This window comes from Pogona vitticeps, chromosome 1, assembly GCF_051106095.1.
Source record: "Pogona vitticeps strain Pit_001003342236 chromosome 1, PviZW2.1, whole genome shotgun sequence".
Taxonomy (NCBI): domain Eukaryota; kingdom Metazoa; phylum Chordata; class Lepidosauria; order Squamata; family Agamidae; genus Pogona; species Pogona vitticeps.
In genome coordinates, this window is record NC_135783.1 from 16,787,847 (window position 1) to 16,806,515 (window position 18,669).

Genomic DNA, 18,669 nt, shown 5'->3' on the forward strand with positions numbered 1-18,669 from the left:
TCAAACAATGGCTTTCAAGTTTTCTACCTTCAGAGCACCCGTTCTACCCCACCTTATATGCTAAGAGATTCCTGCACATCTGTCATGGAAATCAGATACATTGTAGAGAATTTGTGGGAACAGGCAGGTAGATATGTATAAATATAAAGATGTGTTGAAGTCATCCATAACCAAGCAAATGGTAGAGTGATGCTCTGGAGTTCACTCATTGTTAGGAACAGCTTCAGCGTGTCATTATATATTCATTCTTCTTCAAAATAAATGTCCATGTTTTATTTGTAAAGCAGACTGCCTTCCGGATGTGTCTGACTACATCTCATGTCATCCTCTTTCCTATTCTAAGCAGAGATGGGCACGAACTGCAGTTCAGTGCTTCCCTCCTCTGCCCAACTGCCCATTCACTGGCAACACATGCTTCCCTCCTTTGCCTTCTCCACGCAATCGTCCGTTGCTCACTGGCAACGGAGAGAAGGCGTGAGAGGAAAAGTGTTGCTGCTGGCGGGCAGGCGATCATAAGGAAAAGGCAGGGGAGGGAAGCACGCTGCTGTCACTGAGTTGGCAATCTTGCAGGGGAGAGAAGTACGTGGCACCTACTGAACGCCTCTGCATACACCATGCCAAACTGGGCCAAACCACAATTCATGCCCATCTCTAATTTTAAGCTATTAGCAATGTGAAATGATGGAAACACCCAAGCATTGCATAATATGACTTTTGGGGGGGAGGGGGGAAACCAAAAGAACTGTAGAAAAAGAAAATTGTGCCCTGACATACTGAGGTCCTTCGCTGCCGCCTTCAGCACACCCTGAAGTTTCCCCTCTAGCTTATCCATGTTCTTTCTCAACTCAGCAAGGTTTGGGTCGATGGAAGGCTTCACAAGATATTCATGGGTCTCCACCTAGAATGCAAGGCAGAAAATTTCCACAGCATATTTTAAAACAATCCTTGTGATTTTAGTCATACTTATCTTTCAATAATTGTTGTTACATGCAATCATCAGGGCTTGAAAAATGGTCTCGTCCACTTGTTTGTGACGAGTGAAAAATACTGCTCAACAAGTCACAGCTCCCTGCCTCCTTCCCCTCCGACTCTCTCTCTCTCTAATCCTGCAGTCCTCCCCTCCCTCTCCTATTGCAAAAGGAAAACTGGGCTTCAAAAATGCTCTCGTCCACTTGTTTGTGACGAGTGAAAAATACTGCTCGACAAGTCACAGCTCCTTCCCTCCCTGCCTCCTTCCCCTCCGACTCTCTCTCCTGCAGTTCTCCCCTCCCTCTCCCATTGCAAAAGGAAAACTGCCCTCTTCGAGTGAGAAGAGAGTTCAAGCGGTACATATATAGCTCTGCAGAAGAATGTAGAAGAGGCCCATGCTGGAGAATATGGAGATTCCCCGCCAGATCAGACATAAAGTTTCACAGTAATGTTACAGGAACCAGAAACATGCTCCTGTCTAAGAGAAAGAGGGAAATGGGACCAGAGATGGAACATATAATGGAACAGTCTCTAATCCTCTAAGTAAGAAGGTTGAGCTGTCATGAAGCAACATCATGGCTGATAGGATTCTAGTTAGAGAAATAGCAGCATTTCTTATCCTAAGCTCGTCTGTAGCCTGATTTATGTTTTGCTTTGAACCTTGATACACAACCTTTTAATCTAACTACTTTTTGTCCTTTTGCCAGTGCTTTTTCTTTTAATAAAACTTTTACTTTTACAATAGACTCTTGGTGGGAATAATTTATTCTTTACAGAGCTACTTGGTTTGATCTAGTCCAGAAACACCAAGCCATTGACTCCTCTACCTGTGTAAATGGATCCTTAGAGCATGTGCAAAGTGCCAGAGTTTATACTCATGTAATTAACCCATGATTAAGCTAAATAAATCACATAATTCAGGGCTGGTGGGAGCAAATTCAGAGACCACTAAAAAGGCATACCGCGCTGGGAGAGAAAGGAGGCAGCCAGGGTGTCCCATCTCTGGGAGAGGATAACAGCTCAGAGACCCCAGGCACAGACGTCTCCACAAGACCTTCTGAGAATCAACCATGACAGGGGAGGTTTTGGAAAACTCCCTCACACAAACTATTTAGACATCTCAGTACATCTCAGAGCTAGGCTCGGAGATGGGTAACACTGAATTTTTGGGACTATTCCCGAAAAAGGCTGCTGGTGGTAGTTCTTTCCTCCATTAAGCTTTAGGCAGAGAACACAGTGTTCCTCTTTATTTTATTTATTATTTAATTTTACTTAACTTACTTCATTATTCAGTCACTTAATTTATTCCCACCTGTTTCCCCTTGCAAGACCCAAGGCAGCTCACACTATGAATTTAAAGTACATTATACATCATATTCTTAAAATGTAATCATGTTTATCTACCAACAGGCAGGCTCTGGTGAACATGAAGCAGCTGGATTTTTTTCAGCCACACTTGTAGTTTCCAATATTGCCCTGAAACAATCTCTCTTTAGGATATTATTGGAAATCTAGATAATTGACGGCTCAGGGTCTCCCTCAGCCACGGGGCGGGAGACCCATAAGCTACCCAAGTTTGCTGGGGCTAGTAATTCAGTGGCCGGGAGTGTGTGCCTCATAAGAGATGCTAAAACATGTTTAAAAATTAGGGAATGGGATACTCTTGGGCACCAGAGGACTGCATGTAGTTTACGAGGTGAATTTGCCCGTTTCGTATCTAAATCCTAGCAGAAAAGAAATGACATTTTAAATTTCAGCAGGCTCAACACTGCCTGTAATGCAAGTTATGAAGAGAATGCAACCTGGCATGACTATTCTGTAGTCTAAAAAGTAACTTTTCCCATTTTCAAAGCAGTACACTAGGGCAGATGTGACCCTCCCCACCTCTCTATAGCACAGCAGGTCTTCTCCTTCTGACATAGTGGAGTTCTGATGTGGAAACCAAACTTCTGTTTCTGTCATTAACACGCCCGAGTGGATTCCAAACAGAAATGGCTGCCCTCCAAAGAGCATCTGTGAAAGATGCAGTTGCTTCTTGTGACTGTTTTGGCCACAGCAATTTTCTCACATCTACCCAAAGAGGGCACATTTGCAAAAGAAAGGATAGGATCACAGAGAGGGTCTATTGAATTTCTCCACAAGGGCAATGCTGGCTGAAAGTCAGCACAAAAAATTAGCCAAGCAATTAAAAGGTTTGTTTGCCTGCTCAGCCATGCTACAGGGAACACCACGAGGTAGCTTGAGCAGGAATCTGCCAGGGAAGAATTGTAGCTCCCCTTAGAACCTCATCTAGCAGGAAAAGGACAAAAGCAAGAGCTGAAGAAATAAGACTGAAGAGCAGATATATAGGATGAAGCAGATGTAACACTGTAGCTTACATAACTGTCTCAAACAAGCCTTGGACGCTAGCATATATGGGTAGCTACAAATGTTCACCAGCTACTACCAGTAGGTTGTGAATACAATAAATGTGTTAACAAATCTCCAGGCTGGTTCTCTACAGACAGCTGGAAGGCTCAGCCAGGGCAGATAATGTTCATGACTTCCCAAACTACAAAGGAACTGTTTCCGGAAAGCAACTTTAAGCTTTTCAAAAAAAGATTGGACAGCCGTCGGCCCAGGATGGTATGAGATCTAGGATGGTATGGGGTCTCCTGCCTTGGGCAAGGGGTTAGTCTAGAAGACCTCCAAAGTCCCTTCCAACCCAACAATGATTCTATGATGTAAAATTCTAATCATGAAAGTGGCAGGCCTTCCAAACAAACTTTTCAAAAACATTTTTGTTTCATTTCCCCCCAATGCTGTTTCACCATATATTCCGAGATGCAAATAAGGCCTTGTTCTGCTGTTTATTCTGGTGATCAACAGCAAGATGGCTTTCAAGATCCACAGTTTGCTCTCTTCTGCACAATGGGGAATGATCTCTCCATAGATGATCAAAACAACAATTAAAGGGGGTTCCGTGTATAAAGAGCAATCTTGAATCTTTGAGAACTCCCCAGAATTTATTTGTAACAGCAAAATTCAGAAACTGTTTTCTATTAAATCTATCTTTTGCATTTTTTTTAAACTGCATGCTGGCTAGTCAACTGATCCCTGTTCCTGATTAAGTGTTTTTAAACTGTGTCTTAAACTGTATCTTTAATTTAAACTGTATCTTCCCTTTACTCTAAGAGTGTTTTTTTAAAAAATATGAATTTGAAATGCTGCCAAAGCGTTATGTACTTTCTGTACCTAGCCACATTATATTTTAACCTGCACTGCAGCAAAGAAAAGCCATCTACAGCCTGCAGGAAAAGGGAGGGGGGATGATGCTTTGAGTTCATGCTGCACTATCAGCTCCTACAAAGGAAACCAACCCTTTGCTCGGTTGAGGAACTGGACAGATGAATTCCAGCACTGCACAGACCCCCATGATCTTCAGGAAAACACAAAGCAGGTCACCCTATAACAAAACCCTTTGCTAGAGCGGGTGCAAGATCTCCAGCTGCTGGAGACTGGAACTAGGGCACAGTCCCTCTTCTGTAACACTACCCATTCCCTCTTGTTCTTCTCTGAATCTATGCGACAACTCAGCGGTAGAGCACAAACTCTACATCAGTCCCTACCACTGATCATGAGTAGCAGGATATGAGCCCAAAATTTTGGAGAGCTGAAAAAGACCAGGTAGACGCAATTAACTTAGATCTCTTATTTTAAGATTTGGGAATATATCGATGTTTCTCTTTGCTTCTTTTATTGCAACGTGACTGTCTTTCGAATGATATAAAGCTCACAGCATATAAATAACTGAAACAATAAAGCCATACAACACAACTTCCTCTGGTTGTTGTAGGTTTTTTGGGCTGTTTGGCCGTGTTCTTAAGAACACGACCAAAAGCCCGAAAAACCTACAACCACCATCGGATCCTGGCTGTGAAAGCTTTCGAGGATACAACTGCCTCTGTTGTATAACTCAGTGGATGTGCAGCTGAAGACTTTCTGCCCCGATTCTGGAGACTGCCTACACAGTCCTCCTTTGATTTTTTTAAAAATCTTTTTTGGGACCACCACTGGCATCGCCAGTAGCTGTGCTGGCTGAAAGATTCTAGAAGCTATATTGCAACAAAACTCATTTTATTCCCAAGCTCTGATCCTTCCAAAACATTTGTTATTGGTGTTGTTTCACCTAATATACTGCCTCAGAGTGATCTAAGGGGGTTGCCACATAATTATGCACACAATTTTCTGCCCCTTCCCGCAAGCTGAGTACTCATTCTACCAACTTCAGAAGGATGGAAGGTTGAGCCAGCTACCTGAATCTGTTGGGATTAAACTCAGGTTGTGAGCAGATGCTTGATTGCAGTACTGTAGTTTAATCACTGCACCGTGGGGCTCATTTCCTAATTCACTGAAAAATTAATTCCCAGGTTCCTTAAACAATACTGTAAAATAAACTCTGATTGTAAGAATAAATGCTGCCAAGCCAAACTACCTATTAAGTATAATACAGTGGTGCCTCGCATAGCGACGATAATTGGTGCAGCAAAAATCGCTGCAAAGCAATTTCATCACTATGCGATATTAAAAAGCCCATAGGAATGCATTGAAACCCCTTCAATGCGTTCCTATGGGCTTCAGACTCATCTTAAAGTGAAAATCCTCCATACGGCGGCCATTTTCACTGCCTGGTAAGTGAGGAATCTGTCCCAGAAAACAGCGGGCAGACATTTTTTTTACCCGCCGGCCATTTTGGAACCACCAATCAGCTGTTAGAAAATAATCGCTTTGCGATGATCGGTAAGCGAAACAGGCTACCGATCATCGCAAAGCAATTTTTCCCCATTTAAAACATCGCAATGCGATCGCTTTTGCGATCACAGAAGCTTCATTGCTATGCGATTTCGTCATTAAACAGGGCACCCGTTAAGCAAGGCACCACTGTATATTTGGGATTAATGTATAATATATTAACATTTCACAACACCTAAGCATATTGATAATGAAACTGCACAGCTTGGAAACTTTTAACATCTGCCAGTGTATATACCACCTTCAATATACCTGCTACTACATGGATTGGCCCAACCACATGTAGCACTTCTGCCATACCACAGCCACATAACCCCAGCTGCTCTCTCCTTATTGCAAATTGCTACCACTGCACATTTTCTACCTTTTAAATGTTCCCCACAATTGGAAATCCTAGTATTTTTGAATTGTGGTGCTGGAGGAGGCTCTTGAGAGTCCCCTGCATTGCAAGGAGAAGAAACCTATCAATTCTAAAGGAAATCTAAAGGAAATCAACCCCGAGTGCTCACTGGAAGGACAGATCCTGCTGAGGCTCCAATACTTTGGCCATCTCATGAGAAGAGAAGACTCCTTGGAAAAGACCTTGACGTTAGGAAAGTGTGAAGGCAAGAGGAGAAGGGGACGACAGAGAACGAGATGGTTGGAGAGTGTCATCGAAGCCACCAGAATGAATTTGACACAACTCCAGGAGGCACTGGAAGAGAGGAGGGCCTGGCGTGCTCTGGTCCATGGGGTCACGAAGAGTTAGAAACGACTAAACGACGACGAGTATTTTACAATACAGGAAAGCTTGAAGCATCAAAGCATTTGAGCCACATTATGACAAGAAACATCTACCTTGACCCAGCCTAAATTATATGAACTTTCACCATTTTGTTACTATCCTTATATCTTTCCTAAGGCAACAGCCATCAGATCTCTAGGCAGAGGATAGTGGCACTGCCTTTTTTTCTGTTTCTCTCTCTTATTCAGACTTTAAGCTCCCAAGATCAGAAGCTCCATCCCCTCTTTCGGCTGCTTACTCTGTAAACTGCAATGTACACCTCTAGCACTATATAAATGAGTAATAAACGCATGTTACATAATACAATGTATCTCCAGTTCTATAAACCTCAGTCCATAATCAAGAAGTTTATGCAGCACAGGCTAGCAATATAATTTGGTTGCTATGGCAACATGTAGCGTAGCCAGACTCTGTGGAAGAGGCTGATAGATTCTTATAGATTTTAATGCTAAGCAAAGGCTCATAAATTCTTGACCTACAAGAGATTCTCATTTCTCACATGCAGAAAGTCCAGTGTTCCAAATATTGATTCAAATAGGCTAACAAAGCCAGACACACCATGTTTTCTGAGGCATCATTAAAACTATTGATTTTGTTGTTATTTTTTCTAAAAACAGCAGAGTTTAAGAGCCTCGTAGTACTTTGGTGAAACTGCAGCACTGCAGTCAAGACTCTCCTCACAATCTAAGTTCGATCCCTATGGGTTCAGGTAGATGGCTCAGGATCAACTCCACCTTCCATCTTTTATCAAATTATAGCTCAATTCAGTCAGCTTCGCAAACTTATACCCCACCCCAAATAAACACAGGCAAGCTAGGCAATTTTCCACAGCAGGCACAATCCCTACTCAAAAGGAGCCCATCCACCCTAGTCCAGCACTTGTTTCTCCTTTACTTTTTGACTTCAAAAGGCAGTGAGTCAACATAGCCATTTTTAAAGAGCATGCCTGTATTCTACAGCTGATTTGGTACAGTGACATTATGGCGTCGTACACTTCATTCTGCATTTCGTACATCCATGGGCCTGTATTATCTAGCTTAATCCATAATTCTCAATGTTGTTGCTTCAGAGAGGGAGGTTTCAGACTGATATAGCCCTATGAGCTGGCATTCCAATGTAATACTGGACCCTGCGCGTTCGTGGCAGAAATGCCTCTGAGGACATGTATGTTTTCACCAAAATAGTGTAAACATCTAGACCTGTTCAATATCTGTGTGTACATGAGAGCTACAAATGCAGAAGCTGCCATGGTGATCTGACAAGGTGCCAGTCATGCAAAACCAGGCACACAACCAACAGCTTCCACAGATGGAGTGTCCCACACATGGATATTGAATGGGATATGGCCCTCTAGATTTGCAGTGTATACTAATGGCACAGTGTTATAATCTATATGAGTATCTGACAGACCCAACACAGAGAATGCTGCTTTCACAAATTACCGTATTCATGTCCAAAGTTTCATCAATCATCTTTTGGAAGTTGGAGAAATCTGAACACAGCTCGCCAAGAGGTCCCGTGAACACGGTTTTCAAAAGCACTTCATGGTTTCCTACCAAAACAGAAAACATAGATCTCCAATAAGTCAGTGACAGATTTACTCCCCATCCATTTTATCAGGCACTTTCCTGAAGCCTTTAATGAGGAAACAAAGATCACCACTTCCCAAACGATTAACATAACAAGGGGTATGTATGTAGTTAGTTGGTAAAACCATCAGCTACATCTGTCAGAAACAGTTCAAGGAGAAGTGAGTACACTGGGAAGCCATTGGGGATTGAACAGAACATTTGGAAAGAGGATGTGGCTGGTTAATATCCTGAACCAGAGCATCTTGGCACTACTGAATACCACGTGCAGAGACCTAATATAGTTCCAATCTTCTAACAGTTGGACTTCAGTGCTTCCTGACAGTGGGGTGCTAAGTTCACCATTAAAAGATATTGCGCAGCTTTTAGATTAGGTATCCTTCAGTCTCGAGAGACTATGCTAACGTGCTCTGAATAGAGGTCTTGGAACAGCGTCTAGTGTGCCCAATTCGAGAGTGACAATCCTTTCCACACTGAAGACAAATACAATCTGTCCCCTGTCCAGCTCCCTGATTTGGCTGCTTTCGTGACTGCCTCTTTGCCTCGGCCTGCTGGACAAGGGTCTCTTCAAATTGGGAGAGGCCATGATGCAACGCCTGCCTCCAGGCTGAACACTCAGATATCAAGAAAACATAGAATCATAGAATAACAAAGTTAGAAGGGCCCTATAAAAATAATAAGGGAGAAAGCTTAATAGTATACTTAAGAAATTAGTACTACAGAAGCAACATATTGTTTTGAAACATGGAAAATATAAAGCATCAGAAAACAGCCACAGCACTGGGTGGAGACAAAGCAGCCCTGCCCAACCTGACACCCTACAGATACATTGTTGTTTAGTCGTTAAGCCGTGTCCGACACTTTGTGACCTCACGGACCAGAGCACGCCAGGCCCTCCTGTCTTCCACTGCTTCCCGGAGTTGGGTCAAATTCATGTTGGTCGCTTCGATGACACTGTCCAATCATCTCGTCCTCTGTCATCCCCTTCTCCTCTTGCCTTCACACTTTCCCAACATCAGGGTCTTTTCCAGGGAGTCTTCTTTTCTCATGAGATACTTCGCACTGGTTTTTCTAATGCTTAGTCAGGTAGCTTTAAAGCTAATTTACTCAAGTAGCCATAAACCTCCCTGAGGTTGCAATTCAACTCTCTGGAGTCCGGTTATTGATCCTTTTACTCTATGCCATCTTAAGTTCAGAACAAAGCCATTGATCCTTTGCTGTTGTGGTTTTTTGAAGTCCAGTACTGCCCTCGAGTCCTGGCACTCCATGTTCCCTTTGACTGTAGGGTTTGTCAAGGACAGACCAGCCGTCACATCTTTTCCAAAAATCTAGCTCAGGGGTTGCTTAAACGCACTAGCTTGGCTTGTGATCCTCTGTAGCTGTTGCGTTCTCTTGTGTGCATGTGCCTAGGCCAAGGTCCCAGACTCAGAGGGTTGCAGCATCATATCTACGTAGCCATTCTGAACAAAGCAAGCCAACCAACCAAAGTATGCTGCTTACATACTGCCCAAAAGTGCTGCAAGCACTCTCTGAGCGGTTTACAATTTAATTATGCAAGCTACACAGAAAGATCTGCTGCACTGCATATCCAAATAGAACTTCTCTCCAGCCATCCTCTATGTGGGGCACTGCATCACCACACTGTAAAGCTCAATATGTGCCTCTCTTCACAAAAGCGCATAGCTTGTCTTAAGGAATGCTATCTGTACACATATAAATTTACTCACTCATCCGGTGCACGAGCCATTCTGAGGTTTTTCAGAGTCTCAAGCCAACTGCAACCATGGATGCTGACTCATGCCCTTCAGCTAGCTTCTCTCTCTTTTCCTCTACTCTCTCTTCCCGTTACCCTCTTTGACTCCAGAGAGATGGGATCCACAGATAAGACTATTAATTCCAAATTCTGGTTTTGCCACCACCTTGCTGGGGAAAAGGGGAACAGAGAAACATCTGTTCTCTCCTTCACTGACTGTGACTGTGTGACAAGGACTGGATCATCTCAACTCAACTCTGGGTCTCTTCAGAACCCTTTCTGGATATCAGCCTCCCTTGGGTTGTTTCCAGGCAATTCAATACTCAAGATTATCTAGACCAGTGGTTCTTAACCTTGGGTTACTCAGGTATTTTTGAACTGCAGCTCCCAGAAACCCCAGCCAGCACAGCTGGTGGTGAAGGCTTCTGGGAGTTGCAGTCCAAAAACACCTGAGTAGCCCAAGGTTAAGAACCACTGGTCTAGACAGCCAAGGCTACCCCACTCTGAACTTACAGTTAAATGTCTAAAATAGTCAGTAGCTGGCAAGGTATTTTGGATTGCTTCTGCTCTGAAATAAAGTACAAAACACACCTACTTCCCTTTACTTCACCCATTTGTAGGAGGATGGTGTGACACTTGCTATGCAATCAACTCTACTCCTAAGAAAGATCCCTAATTCACAGATTTAGCAGATAAATGTGCACATATATTTCACATGTGCGAATAGACGTGGCCATTCATGTGAATGTTTTGACACATGTCCCAGAAGAAAAAAGATGGTATTATCAGGGGTTGCTACGTTCAAGCCTTCAGAAGTAAGATAGGTAAAGTAGAGGCTGGATGTTCCCAACTGTGTTGCCCCATAAATACTTCTCCTATAGAGGCTTGCCTGCTGCCACATCGTCTGTGTGTGAGCCAGGTTTATTTGACCAGGTCTTTCATCACATCAATTTGTTGTTGTTTAGTCGTATCCGACTCTTCATGACCCCATGGACCAGAGCACGCCAGGCAATCCTGTCTTCCACTGGTTCCAAACTTTGGTCAAAGTCATGTTGGTCGCGTTGATGACACTGTCCAGCCATCTCGTCCTCTGTCGTCCCCTTCTCTTGCCTTCACATTTTCCCAGCATAAGGGTATTTTCCAGGGAATCTTCTCTTCTCATAAGATAGCCAAAGTATTGGAGCCTCAGCTTCAGGATCTGTCCTTCCAGTGAGCACTCAGGGTTGATTTCCTTTAGAATTGATAGGTTTGCTCTCCTTGCAGTCCAGGGGATTCTCAAGAGCCTCCTCCAGCACCACAATTCAAAGGCATCAATTCTTCGGCGGTCTGCCTTCTTTATGGTCCAGCTCTCACTTCCATACATAGCTACTGGAAAAACCATAGCTTTAACTATGCGGACTGCTGGTTTTCATTGCCTGTTTTGTTTAGCTCTTTTGGCTTAGTTTTATCAGTTTACTGAGTTTTTATTGCCTTGAATGTTTTGACTGTTTGTTGCTTGATGGTTTTATGCCTCCTGTTTTATGAGCAATCCAGCCCGTAGCTCTGGGCAGCACTATATTGTTCTCCAGTTGACTCACCTATCAGAATCCTTCACTCTCACTTCCCACACTGTCTGTGCTCCTGTAGCTCATTTCTTAGAAGAGCAAACAAGAGGAAAAACCTCCATTTACAGGAGGATAATTACTTCCTCCTGTCCCACTCCAAGTCTAGCCTCCCTGCACACATACACACACACACCACACCACCCAGGCTCTGAAAGAGGACAGAAAACATGCGAAGCCGGCACACACTGGAGAAGTACTTGACATAACTAAGAATGGAACTGTCGTATTTTAAGGACGCCCATTACCGCAAATCAGAGTGAATCCCCAGGCTGGAATACGGAGTGAAAGCCTGGCAGGAGATAAAGGACCCTCCTCACTTCTCTGCCATTCCTGGAAGAAAAGCGCCCCACTGCGAGTGTGGGAGTTGCAAGGATTCCCTGTTGACTTGCAAAGGTTCGTGGGAGGAGGTGTTCTGAGCAGCTTCCATCAGATCTCAGCTGTCCGTGAACCTTGGCGAATTGCAGACAATCCTTGCAACTCACAGGCTGCCGTGGGGTGCTTTGCTTTCTGTTCAAGAGGGAAGCAGCCCCTAAATGGCAGGAAGGTAAGAGGACCGCTTTCTCTCCTGCCAGTTTGAAGGTGTGACATGGGAGGATATTGAGACCATGTTTTAACATAACTATTACCACCATATGTATCAACAAGACTTGGGTATCCTATGTACCAGCTATGTACCAATACCCTGTACCAACACTATGTAAACACTACACTGTACTTGTAGCACAAATGTACTTCACTCAAATGTACTTTATACTTGTACTCTATATTTCTCTAATGTTCTACCCTATTAGTGCATGCCTTTCCAAGATGGTCATGTAGCCCACATTCATTAGATGTTTTACAAACTTGATTCTGTTTTAACTCTGCCTCAACCCAGACCCGGAAACAACAAAGACCATTCACACCTAGCTGATAGCACCACTTGATAGCATTTATGGCCCACCTAGAATAACAAAAGAGCCCTCTATCCTGCCCCAAATGGCATTGGAATGTCAGGGGAGGAAGGCAGCGATAATGGATACTCTATTCCCAGACTTTGAGGTGCATTTTGGGCACAGGTCAAGGAAACATCATGCATTATTTTCTAGTTACCAATAGATTAGCTTAGTTAGCACCTTTTGTCCAATCAGGGTTTGGATCCAATTTTGGGGTACAGATAACCAATAGATATGTATTACTTTATGGCTCTTTGTTTGTATCATTATAAAATGTACGTATGTACATGCATCTCCTCATGGTCTTCTCTCCTCTTAAGAGAAGTCCCAGCTAACCATTTCTTTGCTGCTATTCAAATAAAATTGGGTCTTTGGTTCAGCTGCCTTGCGTCTTAGCCTGTTGTCCTCGCCGGAAATCTCGAACCCAGAATTGGCCTATAACAGGTTCTCACTCCCATCATATGGCCTGGGAGGGGGACTTGCCAACCTCTGGGAATGGAAATCCTTAAAATACAAACATTGCATCTCTTGACTTGACATAACTGACCATTCCTGACGTAGATAACAAAGAAAAGCATATTACCTCCACTTTTCTCCAGGGCCTGTATTACATTGGGTATCTGATTAACGGACTGATATATTTTGTAACAGTCCTGCAGAGTAGCCTTCTTCTGAAACTTTTTCACGATCCGACTGAAGTCTGGGAAGCGACGGAGGTGGTCTTCTTGAAGAGATTGTCGGAGCTCTGCATCTTCAATAAAGGCCTCTACCAAGTTCAGCCTAGGGGTGAAGCAGGCAGAAAAAACAGAAAGACAAAGTCCAGTCAAACACGCAAGGTCTTCATACTCTCAGGAGCAGATCAATCGTGACATTTCCAACCTTTTATTTTTTTAGTGGCAGAACAGAATGGTTTATTTTGTACCAACAGCCAACTCTCTGATGATAGCTGGGGGGGAAGAAACACAGTGAAAAGAGCCAATATTACAAATGTAATATTACAATATTACAGCTTATAGTTGGTTTACTGTGTTAATATCTAGAATATTAATGACTGTGACTACTTAATACGTAGAAACAATGAGATTCCAAAGAAGATCAAAGAGGAAAGTGAATCATTCATTTTACTTGAAAACAGAAAATTAAACTCAATTTGCCCACCTGCTATTGGTATTATATAGTACAGTCGGGTCTTGACTTAAGAACGGCTTGAGTTAAGAACATTTTGACTTAAGAACCACTCTCATAGGAAAATATTGACTTGACTTACATACTTAGATTTGAGTTAAGAACTGAAAAAACCCATGTGGGAGGCAGGGAAAGTGCAAAATTTGAACTTTCAGTTAACTGTTGGCCAGTGAAAAGGGTGCCCGTCTGCTTCCTCACTCCTCCCAGCGTTTAGAGAGTGGATTGGGAGACAGTCTTCGGACTGCCTGGTACTGTACTGCCTGGACTGTCTTTTCCCTGCCTTCCCTGAACCTTTCTTGACCTAAGAAAAAAAGAAACAAAATATCCCCCTCTAGTGGTCAAAGGCAGAATAGCAGCTTCCCATTAGTTTCTATGGTCAGAAAAGAGCAGATACGGATCAAATGGTTTTCAATGCATTCCTATGGGAAATGCAGATTTGACCTGAGAACTTTTTGACTTGAGAACCGCCTTCCAATACGGATTAAGTTCTCAAGTCAAGACCCCACTGTATTAGAATTCATGCATATCTACTCATATTATCTCAGGAAAGATAACCACTGCATTCTGCTAAACCAACCAACCAATATATCCCACGGTTATTTCTGCAACAAGTGTTTAAGTACGCAGAGCCATATCTGAACATCAGCACAATTAATGGGGATGAGTGGGGAATATCTGTCTTTTCTCAACTGTTACTTCCACTATTAAAAAGAAAAACTTGGAAACATGTATTTTTTGGAATACAGCTCCCAGGACCTCACAGCTAGCAAAAAGTAACATTTCCAAGTCCTGCCTAATTCTATGATCTTCTGTGGTTTTAATTTTACGAGCAGCTCTTGAAAGGAGAGCAGGAAGTTATGCTGAGTTGGAGTGTGTGAACGAGTGAATGCGTACGCATAGACATGCATGTACATGCGGACAGGGGTTGAAAAATGTTTTTGTCTTTCAGATCATGTGCCAAAAAGGCAGAATCAGACATACTGTAGAAGAGAAAACACAGACACTATCTTTCTCCGTTAGCTCAAATGCCGGTCTCCATGAAGACGAATTCTGGAAAATACTATTGTTTTTAATTCTTTTTGTTCCCATTTTTGTCATCAGTTAAAAACAGATCAAAATAACTCTCTTTAAAAGGGACCATAAAGCAAGGAGTCTTTCTATCTACATGATAAATGAACCTTAAAAGCAGTGGATTAAATTTGCTCCAACCCATAATGCAGTCTTTGCAACTTCCTCTAGAGAACCATTTTTCTTCTGTGGTTGGAATAATTCCTTAACATTAAAATTCCACCTTTTCCTGCTTCTGCAGTAAAGAGCAGAGCACATTTGGCTTTTATGGCTTCTTCCCTAATAAAAGGGACTATGGCTGCTCCATACCTTCTTACACACCAGCATCTATTGGACTAAGGAAAAACAAATTAAGAGAATAATTTGATGGCAACAGACGCACAGAGGGATGAGATCTGCCATCAGTTCAGCACACAGCTGTCTTGTTAAATCATGCTCTCTTGTAAACAGACGGTGTCTTAAGGCTGGCACTCAGATAAATGCTTCAGAAGTAAGGACATATATATCTAGTATTATCTTGCTAAAAGCTCTACTGGCACAGCCAGCCTAAGCTCTTTCATTCTCCTTAGACATAGCTGTGGGTTTGGGGACAGCTAGGTTTAAGATCAGTGAGAAACATCTGGTTTTAAAGAACAGTTAGTTTGTTCACCAGCATTCCTTCTTTCTGCTATCTGAAATCTCAGAGGCTAAAGAGGAAAAAAAGACCCATGCCAGCTAAGGATGGTGAATAGTCTTCTGGATATTTGGGACCAAATCCATTTGTAAGTCTTAGCTAGAATGAAGCCACTGAATGAAAACTACAGAAAGGGCTGGTTTGACAAGTGGAGTCAATGAATCTCCGCTATCTATGGCTCACAATGGGTTGGATGTGACCCTTATTTTCAAAGCCTGACTTACTGAAAGAATCACACACATGGAATGCAAAGGCTAGGAATAAACTGTACACTTAGAAACAAGGTTCACTAGGCTAGACAGCAGACACAGCTGAGATTTGCAGTGAAGGTCAGAGCACTATTCATGAATCAGAACTAGCTAAAGCACCAACATCATGAGGAGGAGGAGGATGCATGATCAGAAGGAATTTGATGTCAAGACATATCTAGCAGTCGTTGAACTCCAGTCAGGACTTGGCTGGGGCAATTTTACATTTCATGTTCTTAGGGAGAATTGCAAGTCCTGCAGAAGTTACAAAAGGAAACAAGAAACAAATGGAGGAAGTCACATTTGAAAAGAATGAATGGAGGGCTTTTGATCTGTTGAATAATGAACTAACTGTTCAGACCTAGGCTCAGCTCACATGCTGCTATCCGCTATACCAGAGGTCCCCAACCCCCGGTCCGTGGCCCGATGCCAGTCCATGACCTGAACCGGACTGGGGAGACAGACCTCCTGCCCCCCCTCGCACGCACTCACCCCTGCACAGCTGATTTGAGCATGCGCACCTGCTCCAGCGTGCCCACATGCGCGCTGCGCCACCGTTTGTGCATGCGCATGAGCGAGCGCCACCGTTCACATATGCACACAAGCGCAGGGTGTGCCCCGCCTTCCCCAGCTGGTCTGTGGGGTAAAAAAGGTTGGGGACCCCTGCACTATACCACACATGGAAAAAATTCCCAGCTTATTTTCAACCATCCTATGCCAGACCAAACAAATGAGGAAAAAAGGATAATAACATTTAAAAGCCCATCAGTGTCAGGAGTCAGTACACACTTATATATGGAAAAGCAATGACTTTGTATTTTTATATATAGTGATATTGGGTCTTCAAAGGATTTCACATACATTATTTCAATATTCCACACAAGAACTCTATAAAGTGAGCCCTGCGTTTGCATCTGTGTTGCAGAGTTAATAGAGTTTCATGAAAAAGATAGTATTTGAACTTGAAAACTTTCCATTTCACAGCTCAGTTCCTTAGCTTAAAAAAATATCATGTGCCACAATGGCTTCTGGTAAGCTAAAGCAACTTACAATTGAACTCATCAGCAAAACCTCTCTCTTCCATCTGTTTATTCTTCTGGCTGCAACTTGACTCCTGAACGAGATTCTCCAATTCTGTATTACAGTTCTCCTGGATCCTCTTTCTCAAGGACCCCAGCGTATCACTTTTAATGCCCACTCACTGATTCCTGAAATTAGCTTCCCTTTGGTTCCCAAGCCCTCTGCCTTTTGCTAGTTCTCTGTATCTCTCCTTCTGCTCCCTTATAGATTGCAAAGAGAGCAGACCTGGAACACTGGAAAGCATCTATCACTGGGCAAAAAACAAATGGCCATCTCAAAAAAAAAATCACAGGTTAATAGACCAAAATTACTCTAGTGATTTGGGTCACACACCCAGAATTCTGAGAAACGGATGTATAGTTCAAGTTACACATCAGTGCACCTTTAAATGTCCTTTTAACACTGTGAGCAGCAGTGACAGATGGCACCTCTCCTGAGGTGGACTCTAAGGGTTGCTAAGTGCTCATCAGAATATCATAAGATAAGCCTAAAGTCCAGGAGACAACCACAGTCAATGGGATCAAAATCCACATTTTTTGTCCCTCCCCTGAAAATTATATCCATCAGAAAACCAAGGGCATTTCCATCCCTTAACCAGATAGCACTTGGACTGAAATGGAACTAGACAATCACATTCCTACAAGAATACCTGGAGCTGAGTTGCTATCATCTTTTCTAACACATGGCCCCAAAAGATGATATTCTCCACCTTGCAGTAGTTATTATCAACCTATAGGTCCAGAGAGGCCTCCTGTTTCTTGATGGGCAGCAAGGATCAGCCCTTCTACCAGATGTACTTACCTGGACCCATAGTTCCCTCCACCAATCTTATATAATCCAGGATAATAAAGTTGGAGAAGACATTTATCTTTAAGCACGTCACAACATTCAATTCAGAAATACTCTTATCTTACACATATGGATCTGTTAGAAGCTCACTACAGTTCTTTGGTGATTAAGTAACAGCTGTATGGACAGCATTTCAGAAGTTACACGTCTGGGTGTCAGGGTAAAGCACAGCCTATACACCTTTTATGACTTCTCAGAAGAATACACTGAGGCAGTTTATAGACTTGGCAACAGAGTTCGAAGTGTTGATCTTTTGCAACAAAAAAAAAAAGCAGTCTTGACAGTATTTTAAAAATAGATTTGTTGTGCCATAACCATCAAGTAATAGAGCTCACTTCATTAATCTGAAGCACTCTTTCCAGCTGGCAGATTCAAGTTATCTACATAGGCACACAAGAAACAGAAGGGCCCCAAAGGACACAAAATACAAGGGTGGCCATAGATCAGTGACATTTCCCTTGTACATCGCAAAGACTTGCAAGCGAACTGAACAAGGTGACCCATTTATCGTAGCAGTCATCTGCCAACGTAATCGTCTTAGCTCAACCAGATAGATTGATCAAATGCAGCCACACCATCCTGTCCAGATCTACTAAGGCACATAACTTCTATTTCTCACAGTCATTCCTTGGTTTGCTTTCCATAAAATGACTTGGAGTTATTGTTATGTGAAAAGTGTATAGAGGTTTGATTATATATATATATATATATAAACCTCCTGCTGCAAAGGCTTTTAAAAAGCCATGAGCTTTGTTGTTTGTGTTAAGCATCAGCCACAACCCTATTCCAGCAATACTCTTGTTTTTCTTCCACAGTTACAGATAAAATGGTTGCAAAATTACTAAATGGTCCTAAGATTTTCAAGGTATTATTCCTCAAAATGAACACAAGAACTCAGAAACTGAATTTGCATCAAAGTTTAGTTAAATATAAACCAATCATGTGTGGTCAATATTCACAGCAGATGCACACCTTCAGTACTTGACTCTGATCATGGAAATCGTGGCCCCCATTACTGAACACACCCCTCCTTTCTAGCTGGAACATATAATGCACCCTACATCATTCCAAAATACAGTGGTGCCTCGCTTCACGAGCGCACCATTTAACGACAAATCCGCATAGCAACGCATTTTTTACG

At 42.7% G+C, this 18,669-nt stretch overlaps 1 protein-coding gene across 1 annotated transcript in view; it reads right to left on the minus strand.

Annotated features, from left to right (window-relative positions):
• The window catches only part of MSH2 (mutS homolog 2), a 77,612-nt gene that overhangs the window by 15,367 nt on the left and 43,576 nt on the right, over window positions 1-18,669 (minus strand). Inside the window, exons 7-9 of the mRNA XM_020794767.3 lie at window positions 13,009-13,205; window positions 7,987-8,096; window positions 775-898 (exon numbers count right to left, since the gene is read on the minus strand). Of these exons, the coding sequence (XP_020650426.3) occupies window positions 775-898; window positions 7,987-8,096; window positions 13,009-13,205 (431 nt within the window). The remainder of the gene's footprint in view (window positions 1-774; window positions 899-7,986; window positions 8,097-13,008; window positions 13,206-18,669) is intronic.